Genomic DNA, 21,055 nt, shown 5'->3' on the forward strand with positions numbered 1-21,055 from the left:
GCTATTTGGGAGGCTAAAGCAGGAGAATTACTTGAACCCAGGAGATGGAGATTTCAGTGAGCCGAGATCACGCCATTGCACTCCAGCCTGGGAAACAAGAGTGAAACTCTGTCTCAAACAAATAATAATAATAGGACAGACGCAGTGGCTCATGCCTGTAATCCCGGGAGGCTGAGGCAGGCGGATCACGAGGTCAAGAGATCGAGACCATCCTGGCCAACATGGTGAAACCCCATCTCTACCAAAAATATAAAAATTAGCTGGGCATGGTGGCACATGCCTGTAATCCCAGCTACTCGGGAGGCTGAGGCAGGAGAATCGCTTGAACACGGGAGGTGGAGCTTGCAGTGAGCCCAGATCACACCACTGCACGCCAGCCTGGTGACAGAGCGAGACTCTGTCTCAAAATAATAATAATAATAATAATAATAATAATAATAACAACAACAACAAATGTCAAACTCTCATAACAATGAATTACTAGATAACACTACTTAAATGTTTAATAGGAACCAAAAACTAAAGCTCTCCCAAATATTTATTTTCCACTTCAGTAAATGGCCCCACCATCTACTTAGCTGTGTAAACATAAGTCACCCCTGATTGGCCTTCTCACGCTCCTAAATCTAATTCATTAAGAAGTCTTGGCCGGGCACCGTGGCTCACGTCTGTAATCCCAGCACTGTGGGAGGCCAAGGCGGGCGGATCACTTGAGGTCAAAGGTTCCAGACCAGACTGGACAATATGGTGAAACCCCATCTCTACTAAATATACAAAAATTAGCCGGGTGTGGTGGTACACCACTGTAATCCCAGCTACTTGGGAGGCTGAAACACAAGAATTGCTTGAACCCGGGAGGCAGAGGCTACAGTGAGCTGAGACTGCACCACTGTACTCCAGCCTGGGTGACAGAGTGAGACTCTGTCTCAAAAAAAAAAAAAAAAAAAAAAAAAGTCTTGTCAGTTTTTTACTGATATATGCTCATCTGAGTCTTGTCAATATTGATGGCCTTCTATCTAGTCTGGTTTACTTTCTTCCTTTCCTTCATTTCCTAAATAGAAGCAAAATGTGCTTTAAAATGTAAATTGAGACAGGGAAGGGCAGTGGCTCATGCCTGTAATCCAGCACTTTGGGAGGCCAAGGCAGGAGGATCATTTGAGGCCAGGAGTTGAAGACCAGCCCAGGCAACACAGTGACATCCTAGTTCTACAAAAAAAAAAAAAAAAAAGAAAAGAAAGAAAAGAAAATTTCCCGACATGGCGGTGCAAACCTGTGGCTCCAGCTAAGCCGAGGTGGGAGGATCACTTGAACCCAGGAGTCTGAGGCTACAGTCAATGAATTATGATTGTGCCACTGCACTCCAGCTTTGGCAACAGAGCAAGATTGTTTCTTTAAAAAAAAAAAAAAAAAGTAATCCAGAGATGACATTCCTCCTGTTAAAATCTCAAAGGTTTCTGAGTCCCCACCTTAGTCTGTGAATAAGCTTGCTCCTGTCTTTATCTCAGCTCCACCTGTGCCACTCTCTCCCTTGCTCCTTAGGCTACATCCACAAAGGTCTGCTTTAAGCTCCTCTAACATGTCTTTTTCTTTGCTGCACCAGGCACATGCCATTCTCACTTCCCTCCACTCTTCATTCTTTAGGTCTCAGCCAAAAAATAAACAAACAAACAAACAACAACAAAAACAAAGTCTCCTGTTTAAAGTAGGGCTCCCTTAACAGCATGGGCAACATAGTGAGACCCCATCTCTACAAAACAGTACAAAAATTAGCCAGGCATTGTGGTGCACACTTGTATTCCCAGCTACTCAGGAGGCTAAGGCAGGAGGTTGAGGCTACAGTGAGCTGTGCTGGTGCCACTGCACTCCAGCCTGGATGACAGAGCGAGACCTTGTCTCAAAAAAAAAAAAAAAAAAAAAAAAAAAAAAGGAGCTCTCCCCTTATTCTATACTTCATTCCATGTTTCCTTCATAATTTACAACAATTTGCTTACTTGCTTTTTGTTTCTTTCCCATTACAATATAAGCTCCATGAGAGCAGGAGCCACAAAAGCAGGTGTAAATGGGAGGAAGTGTTACCTCATTGGAAATGTCTGAGAAGTACTAGCTGTGGGTCTCTTTTAGTGTAAGATCTGTCATCCCAACATTCATCACCAACTCTACCTCCGATACCACTCTTCCTCCAGATACAGCATTTCTATCATTTTGTTTTTTTTTGTTGTTTTTTTTTTTTTGAGACGGAGTCTCGCTGTGTCTCCCAGGCTGGAGTGCAGTGGCGTGATCTCGGCTCACTGCAAGCTCCGCCTCCCGGGTTCACGCCATTCTCCCGCCTCAGCCTCCCAAGTAGCTGAGACTACAGGCGCCCGCCACCACGCCCGGCTAGTTTTTTGTATTTTTAGTAGAGACGGGGTTTCACCATGTTAGCCAGGATAGTCTCGATCTCCTGACCTCGTGATCCACCCGCCTCGGCCTCCCAAAGTGCTGGGATTACAGGCTTGAGCCACCGCGCCCGGCCAGCATTTCTATCATTTTGAAAGGAACTAAAGACAAGATTTCACTGGGAGATCACATTAATTCCAACTGGTATAGATGGAGTTGTGTCCTCCACCAAATCCGTATGTTGAAGCCCTAACGCTAAGGTCATGTTATGGTGGAGATGAAGCCTTTGGAAGACAATTAGGTTTAGATGAGGTCATGAGGGTAGGCCCTCATAAGATGAATCCCCTTATAAGAAACACAAGAGGCCAGGTGCGGTGGCTCATGCCTATAATCCCAGTACTCTGGGGGGCTGAGGTGGGTGGATCACCTGAGGTCAGGAGTTCAAGATCAGCCTGGCCAACATGATGAAAGCCCGTCTCTACTAAAAATACAAAAATTAGCCTGGCGAGGTGGCACACACCTATAATTCCAGCTACTTGGGAGGCTGAGGCAGGAGAATTGCTCCAACCCAGGAGGCAGAGGTTGCAGTGAGCCAAGATCGCACCATTGCACTCCAGCCTGGGCGACAGAGTGACCAAAAAAAAAAAAGAAGCACAAGAGACCCCAGAGCTCACTCTCTGCTACATGAGAACACACTGAGAAGGTGGCAGTCTGCAAACCAGGAGCTGGGAAGAGAGTCCTCACTAGAAGCCAACCATGCCAGACTCTCATCTTGAATTTCCAGCTTCCAGAACCATGAGAAATACATTTCTGTTATTTAAGCTACCCAGTCTATGGTATTTTGTATGGCACCCTGAGCTGACTAAGACCCAACCAACAGGAGAATGCTCTAGTCTCATAACCACATGACCAAAATACACATGTAAAAAGACATTTGATGCAGCAGTATTCTCTATCAAGACTCTCCACTCCCAACCAAAAGTGTTCCACTCCTTGCTTGATGCTTTTACTTCTCCAACAGCTACACTTTTAAAGTCTGAACACTGTTAAAGCAACTATTACCTTCCTGTACATACTCTGTTAGAAGACAACCTCACAATTGACAGTGCACTACCCTCAGTCACCTTGATGCACTAAAATGAGTGAGTCAGGTACACTATGACTTATAAATAACTATGTTTTATTCAGAAGGACTCACTGACGTTTCAGTTAGGAAGTGATTTTGATTAGGACTCATGATAGCATACAGAAACTTGTCTCAGGGCATCTTACGTGGGGTTTCTGCCTAAATGAGAATCTCATACGACTGTTTTTTATTTTGAGACAGAGTCTCACTCTGCCACCCAGGCTCAGGTGCAGTGGTGTGATCTTGGCTCACTGCAACCTCTGCCTCCCAGGCTTGAGTGATTCTCATGCTTCAGCCTCCTGACTAGCTGAGGTTACAGGCGCATGCCACCATGCCCAGCTAATTTTTTGTCTTTTTAGTAGAGATGGGGTTTCATTATGTTGGCCAGGCTGGTCTGGAACTCTTGGCCTCAAGTGATCCTCTCACTTCAGCCTCTCAAAGTGCTAGGATTGTAAGTGAGAGCCACCAAGCCCAGCCTATTTTTTTGAGACAGGGGCTTCCTCTTTCACTCAGGCTAGAGTGCAGTGGAGCAATCATCACTCACTGTAGCCTTGAACTCCTGGGCTCAAGCAATCCTCCCACCTCAATCTCTCAAGTAGCTAGGACTACAGGCACATGCCATCATGCCCAGCTAATTTTTAATTGTTTTGTAGAGACAGGTTCTCACTATGTTACCCAGGCTGGTCTCAAATTCCTGGCCTCAAGAGATCCTCCTGTCTCAGCCTCCTAAAGTGTTGGGATTACAGGAGTGAACCACCATGCCCAGCCAGGACTCTATTAAACAATTGTTTTTTATAAGTAGACATTTCAAAAAGCTCAGGTTTTCCTCCTTCTAAAACTAGCCTCTAACTGCAGATTAGGGTGAAGGAGTAACTAGATTCTTTGAGACATTTTTGTTAGAAAATTACTTTAAACATTCAGGAATTTGTATGTTTTATCAAAGGGAATATTCCAAAAGCTCTATTTTTAAAAATTCATATTCCATAGAGAATGTAAATGATTGAAGCCGTTATTTCTCCAACATTTCTACTTTGGGAATTTCAAAGCATAATCTTTTCTTTTCCCTCCCTCCCACCCTGCCTGCCTCCTTCACTTCCTTCCTCCCTTCCTCTCTTCTTCCCTTCATCTCTCTCTCTCTTTCTTTCTTTCTTTTTTAAGACATGGTCTCACTCTCTCGCCTAGGTGCCTAGGCTTGTATCTGTGGGCTCACGCAATCCTCCCACTACCTCACCCTCCCAAGTATCTGGGACTATGGACGCATGCCACCATGCCTGGCTAATTTTTTATTTTTATTTTTCGTAAAGATGGGGAGTCTCACCATGTTGCCCAGGCGAGTCTTGAACTCCTGGCCTCAAGGCATCCTCTTGCCTTGGCCTCCCAAAGTGCTGGGGTTATAGGCGTGATCCACTTCACCTGGCCACAAAGCAGTCTTTAAACTTGATGGTTTTTTAAAAAAAGTCTTACTCCATATTACAGGGAGAAATAAGCACAGTAGTTGGCAGAGGCTATGAAGGTCCCCAAACCAGAGCTCCATTTTCACAAGAAAGAGCACCATCCATGCTAAATTATCAAAGGCATAAAGCTTGGTTACAAAATAAAGACAATAATAGTATTTTGTGACTGAAACTATCAAAGCTCCTCTGAAATAAGACCTGTACAAAATCCCAAGCACGGTGGCAATAGGATGCTTAGGCTGAGAAGATCTTCTACATTTTAGAATTCGTAACTCAGCTGAGACTTCAGTAAGCTGTGATCGTGCCACTGCACTCCAGCCTGGGTGACAAAGCAAGATCCTGTCTCAAAAAACAACACAAAACAAAATAGAAGCTGTAACTTCAAATATTAATCAATGTGCACTAAGTGCAGTATGGTACAAAGGGCTAGAAAAGGTTATTCTCCAAAGTACAAAATTCTCAGGGCCCTGAAATAGTTCTAGCTGTCAAACTTTTTATACGTTACCATTTATTATTCCAATAGTTTTTGTGGTTTTTTTTTTTTTTTTTTTTTTTTTTTTTTTAAGATGGAGACTTGCTCTATTGCCCAGGGTAGAATGCAAACTCCACCTCCTGGGTTCATGAGATTCTCCTGCCTCAGCCTCTCAAGTAGGTGGGACTACAGGCACCCATCACCAGGCCCAGCTAATTTCTGTATTTTTAGGAGACAGGTTTCATCATGTTGGCCCGGCTGGTCTCAAACTCCTGGCCTCAGGTGATCTGCCCCCCACTTGGCCTCCTAAAGTGCTGGGATTACAGGCGTGAGCCACTGGGCCTGGCCTGTAGGTTTGTTTTTGTTTTTGTTTTTTTATGAATGGCATAAATGGCCTTTATTGGTTGTGACAAGAAGTGGAAGAGAAGGGGATATAAGAGCTCCTGCTCCTGGAGTGGTCATCTGCAGATTGGACCACCACCCTTCTACCCTTCAAATGCCAATAATTTTGATAAAGAGGCCGGGCGTGGTGGTTCACACCTGTAATCCCAGAACTTTGGGAGGCTGAGGCAGGCGGATCACGAGGTCAGGCGATCGAGACCATCCTGGCTAACACGGTGAAACCCCTTCTCTACTAAAAATACAAAAAAATTAGCCGGGCCTGGTGGCGGGAGCCTGTAGTCCCAGCTACTCGGGAGGCTGAGGCAGGAGAATGGCCTGAACCCAGGAGGCGGAGCTTGCAGTGAGCCAAGACTGTGCCACTGCACTCCAGCCTGGGTGAAAGAGCCAGACTCCGTCTCAAAAAAAAAAAAAAATTTTTTTTTTAATAAAGAACTTCATCTACACAAAGCCCAGCTCCACCCATGGTATCCACTCAGTAGGCTCCTCCTATATTTGCCTAATGCAGGGGGAAGGAACAGGAACTTAAGTTTTAGGGAAGCAAAATACAGCTTCTTCTCATAAATAGGTTTAAGCCCCTGGCCTAGACATTCACAGTAGCGGTTATAGAAAGGGAAACATAAACTAGCCTTCTTAGCCCATTTAAAACAAGTCATTTAGTCCTACTCCACATTTCTCCCAGAGAGGTGCAGTAACTTATTCATAGTTACATGGAGAATTGGTGACTATGCCAGGAAATGAAACTCATGTCCCCTCACTCTTAGTCCAGTGCCCTTTCTAATATACCACGATGCCTCCTATCTGGTAATCAAAGTAGTAAGGCAAGGCTTAAATAAATAAGGAACTTGCCCACTGGAAACCCAAATGTCCTTAGTACTAAGACTGAGTCCTAATACTAAAAAGCCAAATGAATGTTTTGAGAAAAGCTTGCCAACAAACCTAGCAGAATACTTTATACTCAGCGGACTCTATTTCTCCATCACACCAACCTCTCCAATCTATGCCTCCTCAAATTGCCCTGCCTCATGAGTGCAAAAACCATTGTTTTTATTTTTTCCCCCAGGAGAGATTAGGTCAAAAATAAGAAAATAATCTAGTTTCTTTCTGCCAGATTTCTGGCATAGTGGGACTGGGTAGGAATGTACCTACTGTGGAATCTTCCCACACCCCTGGGTTGTTAAGAGTAACTAGCAGAGGCATGTCCCATACACTCCCCAAATATCTGAGCTGGCAACAACAAAAGATATTCAGAGACCTTAGCCCTGGGACAATAGCTTCTGTCAGTCAACTACAGTTCTCACGACTCTGTGTTTCTGTTCTCACTTCAACCTCACACCAAATGATGTATCACACCTGTATGAGTATACCTGAGAAAACCATGCAAATGAATTCACACAGCAGTACAGCAATTACGGCAGGGCACCATTACTAATGATAAAGTATAATTTAACAAAAACCAAAGACTTACACAAGCATATTACTATTATCATTTACACGGCACATTAAACGTAAGGACCTGAGTCCCAGTAACCTATCCTTGAGACCAGCACCAAAAAGGATCAGGTAGAGTTTCCAAGCCAAGGGAGTCACCTAGTAAGGAGGCAAAGATCAGCATTTCATCTCTTACCTGAAGCCAAAGGTCGGATCCACTCTTTGCTGTTTAGGTCAAGTCTCCAGAGGTCATTGAAAGCAGCATTGCAGCTGCTCTGGGTACAGCCTCCAAACACATACATAGACTGATTAGCATCATAATAGCATGCGCCTAGAAAGAAAATACACAAATAACTGCTGTGAAAATTCTGAGGCCCTTCCAACATTTTAACCACAACCTATACCTTTCAAAACTCATTTATTTCACACATTCAGCAATTTTGTTACCAAGTACCAAATTTCTAATACCAGACTCTTGGCTTCAGGTGGATCAATATACTACCCTTTAAAACAAGGTCTAGACCGGGCGCGGTGGCTCAAGCCTGTAATCCCAGCACTTTGGGAGGCCGAGACGGGCGGATCACGAGGTCAGGAGATCGAGACCATCCTGGTTAACACGGTGAAACCCCGTCTCTACTAAAAAATACAAAAAACTAGCCGGGCGAGGTGGCGGGCGCCTGTAGTCCCAGCTACTCGGGAGGCGGAGGCAGGAGAATGGCGTGAACCCGGGAGGCGGAGCTTGCAGTGAGCTGAGATCCGGCCACTGCACTCCAGCCTGGGCGACAGAGCGAGACTCCGTCTCAAAAAAAAAAAAAAAAAAAAAAAGGTCTAGAGGAAAGCTATGAAAATTTTATTTCTGAGCACACTAAGCAAGTTGACAATGATGTAACAGTGTAAGTCCAGCAAGAACACATAATAATTCAGATTAAAGGTGCTCAAATGAGGGAAATTTCAGCACAGCTACATAATCTAAATCTGTATCATTATCCTCTAGAGCTAAGCAAAGATAGTGCCAACACATGTACTCTGTCCTCCCATTCCTTTCCTACGGTCCTCCTATTGTTTTTGTTTTCAAATAAAACCTGAAGCACAAATCAATAAATGAATCTCTTTTTTTTTTTGAGACGGAGTCTGCCTATGTCAGCCAGGCTGGAGTGCAGTGGCACAATCTTGGCCCACTGCAACGTCTGCCTCCCAGGTGCAAGCCACCACACCCAGCTAAGTTTTTGGATTTTTAGTAGAGATGGGGTTTCACCATGTTGGCCAGGCTAATCTCGAACTCTTGACCTCAGGTGATCCACCCACCTTGGCCTCCCAAAGTGCTGGGAGTACAGGCATGAGCCACCATGCCCGGCCAATAAATGAATCTTTTTATGACACACAATGAAACTATTTTAATCAATACTATGAAGTAACCACACAGAAAGTCCAATGTGATTGAAGAAATACAGTTTTTATTAATTCCAAAGGCCAGTGGGGGAAACTCAGTGGTAGCATGGCCTTGGACTAGTCCCAAAGCAACAGATTGAAAAAGCATGGAAATCATTAAGTCCCAATACGTATCCAAGAGCTACCAAGGCATGCTGGTCGGTGCTGACTAGAAAACCAGTACAGTAACATTTAAAAAGCACCAAGATCTCTAAGAAAAGCCTTTTTTGATTAGATGATTGCATACACATGACCAGGCATTCCTAAGAAAAAGAGGCAATGACTATGAGAAGGGCTGTTACCCTAAAACTACAAAGACCAAAGCCAGAGTCTAGACAAGATGCACGAGTGCTAGGTTCTGCCACCTTGCAGTCTCTATCCTTTGGAAATGACAATCACATTCCTTACAGTCTTGCATTTGCCGTCTTGGACTTCAGGAAGAGGCCCAAGCAAAGCTTTCCTTGCCATCCATTTCATGCATGCAGGAGGTAAAAATAAAATAAAATTAAATTAAATTAAATTTTAAAAAAAAAGACCTCTCAATGTTCATGTGAAACTAATGGTTCAGTGTCATATAAAAGGAAGGGGAAAGGAAAAAGAAATTCACAGATTTAGGCCAGGCGCAGTCGCTCACGCCTGTAATCCCAGCACTTTGGGAGGCTGAGGCAGGCGGGGCACGAGATCAGGAGTTTGAGACCAGCCTGGCCAACATGGCGAAACCCCGACTCTACTAAAAATACAAAAATTAGCCAGGCATGGTGGCGCATGCCTGTAATCCCAGCTACTCAGGAGGCTGAGGCCAGAGAATCGCTTGAACCCGGGAGGCGGAGTTTGCAGTGAGCTGAGATCACACCACTGCACTCTAGCCTGGGCTACAGAGCAAGACTCCATCTCAAAAAAACAAACAAACAAACAAGAAATTCACAGATTCATTACACTGTGCATGGCTTTAATGATCATCTAGCATATCTGTAGGTCAAATTCAGTTTAGCACACCAATATTTTTAAGGTCTCAAGGTCTCTTCTGAACTCTGGCACTAGTTACCCAAGTTCAGAAAAAGGGAAATGCTACTACTGCTGACTCATCCAATGCCACTGCTATAGTCACCTCTGTGATATACACTAGCTCTGGGAATAACCTTCCCCCCTGCCCCCTTTTTTTGAGACAGAGTCTTGCTATGTGACCCAGGCTGGAATCCAGTGCCACAATTTTGGCTCACTGCAACCTCCACCTGCCAGCTGCAAGCGATTCTCCTGCCTCAGTCTCCTGAGTAGAAGTAACTGGGATTACAAGCACATGCCACCACACCCAGTTAATTTCTGTATTTTTAGTAGAGACAGGGTTTCGCCATGTTGGCCAAGCTGGTCTCGAACTCCTGACCTCAGGTGATCCACCCGCCTCAGTCTCCCAAAATGCTGGGATTACAGGTGAGAACCAATGCGCCTGGCTCTTCACCATTTTTTTTTTCCTTAATTCAGTCCTCCTGTTAGACCTCTGGGACTCTCTACAGTAAGAAGGCCAAGTCAGAAAACTGAGCAAGTTAAGAGGTAATGAAAGCAGTATGTTTAGTGCCTTAAACCTCATAATCTCAGTCCGTGGAAGGGTTAAATCCAAATTATCTGACCTCTGACACTGTGGAATAATGGAGCTGCAGGCTTTTAAAATTACCAAATAAATTAGAGAAAACAGATGTGATGAAATAAAATACCATCTAGCCATCAACAGGCTCACACCTGCAAAATATTTACTGTATCCCCAGAACTCTATTAAGAAGTGAAGTGCAATGAATCCATGGCTCACATTTCAGATCTGTTAAGAACTACAAATAACAGGCTGGGCACAGTGGCTCATGCCTGTAATCCCAGCACTTTGGGAGGCTGAGGCGAGTGGATCACCTGAGGTCAGGAGTCTGAGTCCAGTCTGGCCAACATGGTGAAACCCCTCTCTACTAAAAATACAAAAATTGCTCTGGCATGGTGGCATGCGCCTGTAATTCCCAGCTACCCAGGAGGCTGAGGCAGGAGAATCACTTGAACCTGGGAGGTGGAGGTCACAGTGAGCCGAGATGGCGCCACTGCACTCCAGCCTGGGCGATAGAGCAAGACTCTGTCTCAAAAAACAAAAACAAAAAACAAAAGTTAACTACAAATAACAAAGGATCAAGTTAGAAGGCATTAGACAAACAAGAGGACAATTACTGGAGCCACATTTTAATCTCCACTAAAGGAGCTCAAATCCAGACATCCTGGTCCTTTTAGACCTATCTTGACCTAGTAATCCTAAAAAATGGGGCAATTTTGAAATGAGCCAACTGCTACCAGGTTGGGTCAGTAAAAGAACATTCTTCTCCTCTTGATATTCCAGACCTCCAGAAAAAGAAATTAGCTTATATGACTTCTTTATGTATTTATTTTTTGAGATGGAGTCTCACTTTGTCACCCAGGCTGGAGTGCAGTGGCATGATCTCAGCTCACTGCAAGCTCCGCCTCCTAGGTTCAAGTGATTTTCCTGCCTCAGCCTCCCAAGTAGCTGGGATTACAGGCGCCCGCCACCACGCCCAGCTAGTTTTTGTATTTTTAGTAGATACGGGCTTCCACTATGTTGGCCAGGCTGGTCTTGAACTCCTGACCTCAGATGTTCCGTCCAACATCTGGGAGGCCAGATGTTTGGCCTCCCAAAGTGCTGAGATTATAGGCGTGAGCCACTGTGCCCGGCCAATGTCCTATGACTTCTGAAACCTTAACTAGTGTTCATTATAACATTGCTTAATAAAACAAATCCATGATTTCATAACTAAAAGAGTCAAGGGTTTGTTACATCTTTCCAGTTCCTCATAGATAACTTCTTGGCAGCTGCTTCCTTAGTGTAGCAAAAGAACACAGTGGCTTTATTTTTCAAAGAGGTAGCAAACATTTTTCCTTTTTTTTTTTTTTTTCCCTCGAAACAGAGTCTTGCTCTGTCGCCCCAGCTAGAGTGAAATGACACAATCTCGGCTCACTGCAACCTCCGCCTCCTAGGTTCAAGTGATTCTCCTGCCTCAGCCTCCCGAGTAGCTGGGATTACAGGCGTGTACCACCACGCCTGGCTAATTTTTTGTATTTTTAGTAGAGACGGGGTTTCCCCATGTTGGCCAGGCTGGTCTTGAACTCTTGACCTCATGATCTGCCCGCCTCAGCCTCCCAAAGTGCCGGGATTACAGGCAGAAGCCACCATGCCCAGCCCACATTTTTCTTCTATATTTGGACTGAAAACCCAGCCAACATGCTGGGCCCTGAGGTCCTTACCACAGGTATTTTACTCCCATACTAAAATAGGGCAATTGGCATTTTCCTGCTTCTCTTGAGCAAACAAAGGTTTCTGGAAGAAGAGGGCACAGCCCAAAGTCTGCAAAGCTAATGGCACTAAAATGGCAAGTTTCACACACTACTGTATTTTCAGTGACCAGCAGTCAATCATCAACAAAGTTGGGAGAGGAAGGGAGTCAATTTAGGCAGCTATATTTAGAACTCAGATATAATGGAATGAGAAAATAACTATCAATAACATGCTTAATTATTATTATTTTTTTTGAGATGGAGTCTCACTCTGTCGCCCAAACTGGAGTGCAGTGGCAGGATCTCGGCTCACTGCAACCTCCGCCTCCTGGATTCAAGCGATTTTCCTGCCTCAGCCTCCCAAGTAGCTGGGACTACAGGCGCACACTACCACACCCAGCTAATATTTATATTTTTGGTAGAGACAAGTTTCACCATGATGGCCAGGATGGTCTCAATCTCTTGACCTCGTGATCCACCCGCCTCGGCCTCCCAAAGTGCTGGGATTACAGGTGTGAGCCACCACGCCCGCCCCACCACTCTCAACTATTTTAAGCACCCTAGCCTACTGAACTTTACTTATTTCCTGTGTTTTATTTAAGACACCTATATATTGATCTGGGGGGGTGGGCAGGGAGGAAGACCCAACAAGTTCAAATGAACCTTTTAGGAAAAAGAATTTCAGCAACTCCCAGTACTCCAATAGTAATTTCCCTTTTCACAAGTTCTCCACCCAAACAGAACATTTTCCTTTCAGAACATCTAGACCATTAGAATGTGCTATACAGTTACAGCTCACAGTACAGTATGAATATGAGGCTCAGAAATAATACTGAGAATGTCTATTCCAACTGGTAAATCTCTTCAAGTTTTCTGAAATGGGCTTAGTTTACAAGATACATACTAATCATCCCTATTAAAATACAAGTCAAATGGTCACAACTTAATTACACACAGAGCAAGCAAACAGTTCTTCACAGTTCTGAATACTTCTCCGCTATTCTATAATCATCTCTAGTGCAAGATCTTCCAGTAGTTCCATCTTTTCCATGGTGTATGGAGCATTCGATAAATGCTCACTAAATGAATGATAAGCTTTAGTATTTTCAGACGTCAAATTCTCTTTTGTTTCTTCACCTGTCTCCAGGGAAAGATCCTGAGGCATTTATCCCATGCTTAAAGAGACTATGCTGCCATGTGTCTCACACCTACAAGCCAGAACATATTTGATAAGGTCTCTAATTACATAACTATGGAAGAAGCAAGGGTGGTTATCTAGTCTGGGCCTGCTGGCTCCTGCAGGAGCATGATGAGCATTGTGTATGGAACTACCTGACTGTATGTGATGCCTACGACACTGAAACATTTTTCAAAGCATGATGTTGGGGACTCAAGAGACCCCTACTGCAATCTGAAAAGGACATTCTACATTAATTAAAGCTTGCATGATTAGCTATGCACACATTCACCAAAAGGCTAGAATTGGTCTTTAATTTCTTTTTTTTTTTTTTTTGAGACAGAGTCTTGTTCTGTTGCCCAGGCTGGAGTACAGTGGCGTAATCTCGGCTCACTGCAACCTCCGCCTCCCAGGTTCAAGTGATTCTCCTGCCTCAGCCTCCCAAGTAGCTGGGATTACAGGCATGCACCACGCGCCCAGCTAATTTTTTTATGTTTAGTGGAGATAGGGTTTCACCATGTTGGCTAGGCTGGTCTCCAACTCCTGGCCTGAAGTGATCCGCCTGCCTCGGCCTCCCAAAGTGTTGGGATTACAGGGGTGAGCCACTGCACGTGGCCCTAGAATAGGCCTTTTTACTTCACCTGCCTTTTTTGTCCCAGACTTTTCCATAGGGAAGACGCTGTACTGTGCATACCTTTGTTGCACTTAAGTCCACAAAAATTATTAGGTATCAAAATGTACTGATATCAAATTTATTAGATATCAACTATGAACAAGGTGTTGTGAAATGGTACAAGAGGGCTTGGCACGAAGGCTCACACCTGCAATCCCAGCACTTTAGGAGGCTGAGACAGGCAGATTGCTTGAGCCCAGGAGTTTGAGACCAGCCTGGGCAACAGGGCGAAACCCCATCTCTACTACAAATACAAAAATTAGCTGGGCGTGGTGGCAGGCACCAGTAATCCCAGCTACTCGGGAGGCTGAGGCAAGAGAATTGCTTAAATCTGGGAGGCAGAGGTTGTAGTGAGCCGAGACCATGCCACTTCACTCCAGCCTGGGTGCCTGAGTGACAGAGTGAGACCCCATCTCAAAAATAAGAAAAAAGAAACAGTACAAAAATGTCTAAGACATGCAGCCTGTCTATCTTCTTCTTCTCCTTTTTTTTTTTTTTTTTTTTTTGAGACAGAGTGTTGCTCTGTCTCCCAGGCTGGAGTATAGTGGCCTGATCTCAGCTCACTACAACTTCCACCTCCCGGGTTCAAGTGATTCTCCTGCCTCAGCCTCCCGAGTAGCTGGGACGACAGGCGTCTGCCACCACTCCCAGATAATTTTTGTATTTTTAGTAGAGACGGGGTTTCACCACATTGGCCAGGCTGGTCTCGAACTCCTGACCTTGTGATCTGCCTGCCTCGGCCTCCCAAAGTGCTGGAATTACAGGCGTGAGCCACCGCACCCGGCTATAGCCTATCTATCTTCAAGTAGACAACAATCTTGTTGGGGAGACATCATCATCATCCTACCTTTTTACAGCTTAAAATATATACATATATTTTAATTTTAAATAGAGATGTTGCCCAAATTGGTCTCAAACAGCTGGGCTCAAGTAATTCTCCTGCCTTGACCTTAAAACATATTTTGACAAGTGTTTTCTTAAATGCATTTCTCAGCAATCTATGGCACAAACAGAATTTGTCATACCCATTTTTCAGGCAAAGAAACTGTGGGTCAGACAAGCCAAGAAACTTGCTTCCCACATCCAAAGGTCTTTCCTTTTTAGCATGCAGCCTCTCTCACACAGATAATAACAGCAAAAGACAGATGGTAATAAATAATGGAGGAAGGTATGAACAGTATATTAGGGAAGCAGAGAGGAAGAAAAGAGCTTAATATCTATGGTGAGGAATCTGAGAGAAGTTGGTTAAAAAATGTGGCTTTTGATTTTATCTTTGAGATGACTTTTAGAGAACAGGACACTTTCAGTCAATTAAGAAGGGCAGGCCGGATGTGGTAGCTCACGCCTGTAATCTAGGCACTTAGCAAGACTGAGGTAGTGTATTAGTCCATTTTCACACTGCTATAAAGAACTATCCAAGACTGGGTAATTTAAAAAGGAAAGAGGTTTAACTGACTCACAGTTCCACACGGCTGGGGAGGCCTCACGAAACTTACATTTATGGGAAGAAGGCAAAGGAGAATCAAGCACCTTCTTACAAGGCAGCAGGAGAAAGAGCACAGGGGAAACTGCCACTTTTTTTTTTTTCTAAACAGAGTCTCGCTCTGTTGCCCAGGCTGTAGTGCAGTGGTGCAATCTCAGCTCACTGCAACCTCCGCCACTGGGGTTCAGGCAACTCTCCTGCCTCAGCCTCCCAAGTAGCTGGGACTACAGGCACCTGCCACCACACCCAGCTAATTTTTGTATTTTTAGTAGAGACAGGGTTTGATCATGTTGGCCAAGCTGGTTTCAAACTCCTGATCTCAAGTGATCCGCCCTCCTCAGCCTCCCAAAGTGCTGGGATTACAGGCGTGAGCCACAGCACCCAGCTGAAACTGCCACTTTTAAACCATCGGATCTCATGAGAATTCCTTCACCATCACAAGAACAGCATGGAGGAAACCACCCCCATGATCCAGTTGCCTCCCACCAGGTCACCCCCTTGATACATGGGGATGGATTACCATTGGAGGAGATGATATTTGGATGGGAACACAGAGCCAAACCATATCAGTCAGGCAGATTGCTTGAGCTTAGGGGTTCGAGACCAGCCTGGACAACATGGCAAAACACCATTAAAATTTTCAAAAACTAATAGAAAAAAGAAAAAAAGGGAAGGGCTAATAGGGAAGGTTAAGACGTAACAAGGAGGTTCATGTGGCTGAAGTCTGGCTACCTAAGGATGCGGCAGTGAGTCAGGCTGAAAAGGTAAGCCAGGTCCTTGAAAGGCAGGCAGAATGAAAACTACATGCAGCACACTAATGCTGAAGCTTGCTGGTGGAAGAATGGAAGGCTAGCTGCACGCTTCAGACTTGCAGTATTTCCCAACAGGAGCTCTTGTCATTTGGGGCAGGATAATTTTTTATTTATAGGACTGTCCTATGTACTACAGGATGCTATGCATCTCTGCCCCTTGCCTACTTCATGCTTATACTGCATTTCAGTCAGTCAAGACAGTAAGCAACGACTTTACAGATTTCTTACAGATTTCCAAATGTCATAGGAGGAGATACTGTCCCCAGTTTTAGAGGTAGTTATTAATGGTCTTTATTCCAGGTTCACATGAAGAGAGAAGAAAAGCAAGAAGATCTTCTTTTTTTGAGACAGAGTTTTGCTTTTGCTGCCTAGGCTGGAGTACCATGGCACGATCTTGGTTCACTGCAACCTCCACCTCCTGGGTTCAAGGGATTCTCCTGCCTCAGCCTCCTGAGTAGCTGGGATTACAGGTGCCTGCCACCACATCTGGCTAATTTTTTATCTTTTTAGGAGAGACGGGGTTGTACCATGTTGGCCATGCTGTTCTCGAACTCCTGACCTCAGGTGATCTGCCTGCCTCGGCCTCCCAAAGTGCTGAAATTAGAGGTGTGAGCCACAACGCCTGGCCAAATTTGTTTTTTTTTTTTTTGTCCCTGAGACAGAGTTTCGCTAGTGTTGCCCAGGCTGGAGTGCAATGGTGCAATCTCGGCTCACTGCAACCTCCGCCTCCCAAGTTCAAGCAATTCTCCTGTCTCAGCCTCCCAAGTAGCTGGGATCACAGGCACGTGGCACTACGGCCGGCTAATTTTTTTTTTGTATTTTTAGTGGACAGGATTTCGCCATGTTGGCCAGGCTGGTCTCAAACTCCTGACCTCAGGTGATCTGCCCACCTCAGCCTCCCAAAGTGCTGGGATTACGGGCATGAGCCACCAAACCCAGCCCAAATTTGTATTTTACAATCGATACTTGTCACATTCAAAATTTTTGTATGAGTCCATTTAAATTTTGTATTTGCTGAACATATACTATGTTAAAATAGTCATGATATGATCTAGTACTAAAATCTGACTACTCTCTAAGCAAGATCTTAGAAATACCCTCATGTACAGCTTTCCTTTGTTTTCCTCTTAGATAATGTGAGATGTTTAAAATTCTAACCATAACACCTTGACCACTTTGGAGTAGAGAAAAATCCAATGAAAAAGCAGAGGGCTGGGTGCAGTGGCTCATGCCTGTAATCCCAGCACTTTGGGAGGCCAAGGTGGGTGGATCACGTGAGGTCAGGAGTTCGAGACCAGCCTGGCGAACATGGCGAAACCCCATCTCTACTAAAAATACAAAAATCAGCTGGGTGTGGTGGCACACACCTGTAGTCTCAACTACTCGGGAGGCTGAGGCAGGACAATTGCTTGAACTCGAGAGGTGGAGGTTGTGGTGAGACAAGATTGTACCACTGCACTCTACCCTGGGCAACAGACTCCATCTCAAAAAAAAAAAAAAAAAAAAACAGAATATAAAATTATTAACAAACTGCCTACAATATATTTAGGCTCACACTTTTCCCTAATTCGGGTTATAAAATTAATATAAACTCTCATTTTACATTCTCTTCATTAAAAAGTCAGATAATGGCCAGGCACAGTGGCTCACACTTGTAATCCCAACATTTTGGGAGGCCAAGGTGGGAGGATCGCTTGAGCCCAGGAGTTCAAGATAAGCCTGGGTAATACGGTGAGATACCATCTCTACAAATAATTTTTTAAAAATTAGCTAGGCGTGGTGGCATGCACCTGTGGGCCCAGCTACTCAAAAGGCTGAGGCAGAAGGACTACCTGAGCCCAGGAGGTCGAGGCTGCAGTGACCCATGATCACGCCACCATATCACAGTCTGGGTGACAGAGTGAGACTCCATTTCAAAATAAATAAATAATTAAAAGTCAGATAAAATGCATGCTGTGGCCAAGTGCAGTGGCTGACGTATGTAATCCCAGCCCTGTGGGAGGCCAAGGCAGGCATATTGCTTGAGCTCAGTTCAAGACTAGCCTGGGCAACATGGTGAAACCCCATCTCTACAAAAAATACAAAAGTTAACCAGGCGTGCCCCAGCACTATCTACTATCAGTAGTCCTGATACTCAGGAGGCTGAGGTGGGAGGATCACCTGAGCCTGGGGAGGTGGAGGCTGCAGTGAGCTGTGATTATGCCACTGCACTCCAGCTTCGGTGATAGAGTGAGACCTTGTCTCAAAAACAAAGCAAACAAAAAAACATGCCTCCAAAGAAGTTTCTGGAAATATGACCACAGGCAGGGTAGAATCTGCTTTCACAGTAAATACTTACTGTGCGAGAAGCGCTGAGTGATTGGGGTTCCAGGATAAGGATAGGTACGGCTCTCCCACTGAATGTTTCCTTCCTGGACGGCCTTCATGAAACCATGATAACATTGATGGGCTACACCTAAGACAGAAAGAGCAAATCCTTCAGTCCAGACACTTAACTTATCCATCAAATTATTAAAACTGTGTCTATTACCTGTTTTTATCATTTTTATAAAACAAGTTTCTTTTTTTTTTTTTTTTTTGAGACGGAATCTCACTCTGTCGCCCAGGCTGGAGTGCAGCGGCGCGATCTTGGCTCACTGCAACCTCTGCCTCCCGGGTTCAAGCGATTCTCCTGCTTCAGCCTCCCAAGTGGCTGGGATTACACGCACCTGCCACCACACCCGGATAATTTTCTTTTAGTAGAGACGGGGCTTCACCATCTTGGTCAGGCTGGTCTTGAACTCCTGACCTTGTGATCTACCCACCTCAGCCTTCCAAAGTGCTGGGATTACAGGCATGAGCCACCACGCCTGGCCTATAGGACAAATTTCTTTGAGGAATTCCAAATTTATCTGATTTTCATTCAAAGGAAAGAAATTTTTTAAAACTGAAAGGCAATCCTTTCGGTTTATCAAAGTCCAGGGAGGTTAAGTGACATTAAAAATTACAAAATTAGCTCACACTGTAACTCTAGTCCCTTTTATGTTATGTTATCTCATAAAGCAACATATTAAGATAATTGATCTTATTTACTCCAAAGCAAAGGTGTTGGGGGATAATTTAGCCTTATGAAAGAGTATGATAAAACAATGTCTGGAACATAACAGGTGTTCAATAAGTATCTATAGTTGGAAACTGTAATAAAGCATTCTCTCTCTTAAATATAGAGATAATAATTAGCTTACAATTGATTATGTTTTGTTTATTTTTTTTCTTCAGACAGGGTCTTGCTCTGTTACCCAGGCTGGAGTGGCATGACTTTGGCTCACTGCAACCTCTGCCTCCCAGGCTCAAGCAATACTCCTACCTCCGCCTCCTGGGTAGCAGGGACTACAGGCAAGCACCACCATGTCTGGCTAAAATGGATTATGAAATACATAACTCAGGAAAGTTTTTTTTTTTTTGAGACAGAGTCTCGCTCTGTCGCCTAGGCTGGAGTATAGTGGCTCACCGCAACCTCTGCCTCCCGGGTTCAAGTGATTCTCCTGCCTCAGCCTACTGAGTAGCTGGGATTACAGACATGCATCACCACGCCCAGCTAATTTTGTTATTTTTAGTAGAGACAGGGTTTCACCATGGTGGCCAGGCTGGTCTCAAACTCCCCAGCTCAGGTGATCCACCCACCTCGGCCTCCCAAAGTGTTGGGTTTACAGGCGTGAGCTACTGCATCCAACCAGGAAAAGATTTTAAAAGATGAGAGGTCAGGCACAGTGGCTCACACCTGTAATCCCAGTGCTTTAGGAAGCCAAGGCAGAAGGATAGCTTGAAGCCAGGAGTTTGAGACCAGCCTGGGCAACATAGTAAGACCCTGTTTCTCTGCAAAAAACTTTAAAATTAGTCAGGCATGGTGGTCTGCACCTGTAGTCCTACTTGGGAGGCAGAGGAGGGAGGACCACTTGTGCCCAGGAGTTCAAGGCAGCAGCGATCATGCCTATGATCATGCCATGCCACTGCACTCCAGCCTGGGCAAGACAGTGAGACCCTGTCTCTTAAAAAGCTAACAAAAAAAAGACAGACATATAACAATGGAGAGGAAAGAAACCTGTCTTATTTCTAGAGCTAATAAGCAAGGTTGCAGGATACAAGGTTAGCATACAACAATGAACAAGTAGAATTTGAAATTAAAACACATAATACCATATACATTCACACCAAAAAACGAAATACTTAGATATAAATATAACAAAATTCATACAAAATCTATATGAAGAAACCCATAAAACTATGATGAAAGAAATCAAAGAACTAAATAAAGAGATAGTCCATGTTCATGGATAGGATAAGAAGACTCAATATTGTCAAGATGTCAGTTCTTCCCAACTTGATCTATAGATTCAATGCAATCCTAGTCAAAACCCCAGCAAATTATTTTGTGAATATCGACAAACTGATTCTAAAGTTTATGTGGAGAAGCACAAGATCCAGAATAGCCAAGAAAACATGGAAGGAGAAGAACAAAGTCAGAAGACTGATACCATCTGACTTCAATACTTACTATAAAAGCTATAGTAATCAAGACAGTGTGTTATTTGCAAATAATAGACAAATAGATCAATGGAACAGAACAGAGAGCCAAGAAATAGACCCAAACAAATACAGTCCACTGATTTTTTTTAATAGAGGTGGGGTCTCACTATGTTGTCTAGGCTGGTCTCAAACTCCTGAGCTCAAGCGATCCTCCCATCTCAGCCTCTCAAAGTGTTGGAATTACAGGCGTTAGCCACTGTGTCCAACCTTCACTGATCTTTGACAAAGAAGCAAAAGTAATATAATGCAGAAAAGACAGCGTTTTGCCAGGCTCAGTGGTGTATGCCTGTGGTCCTAGCTACATGAGCAGCTAAGGCAGGAGGATCGCTTGAGCCCAGGAGTA

The 21,055-nt window shown here is 44.4% G+C and overlaps 2 protein-coding genes across 2 annotated transcripts in view; one reads left to right on the forward strand and one right to left on the reverse strand.

Moving 5' to 3' along the window:
* The window catches only part of NECAP2 (NECAP endocytosis associated 2), a 283,382-nt gene that overhangs the window by 111,825 nt on the left and 150,502 nt on the right, over positions 1-21,055 (forward strand). The window lies entirely within an intron of this gene.
* The window catches only part of FBXO42 (F-box protein 42), a 98,801-nt gene that overhangs the window by 39,516 nt on the left and 38,230 nt on the right, over positions 1-21,055 (reverse strand). The window contains exons 3-4 of the mRNA XM_050791006.1: positions 18,485-18,601; positions 7,455-7,589 (exon numbers count right to left, since the gene is read on the reverse strand). Coding sequence (XP_050646963.1) covers positions 7,455-7,589; positions 18,485-18,601 — 252 coding nt within the window. The remainder of the gene's footprint in view (positions 1-7,454; positions 7,590-18,484; positions 18,602-21,055) is intronic.

The sequence above is a fragment of the Macaca thibetana genome, chromosome 1 (genome assembly GCF_024542745.1).
Source record: "Macaca thibetana thibetana isolate TM-01 chromosome 1, ASM2454274v1, whole genome shotgun sequence".
Lineage (NCBI taxonomy): Eukaryota > Metazoa > Chordata > Mammalia > Primates > Cercopithecidae > Macaca > Macaca thibetana.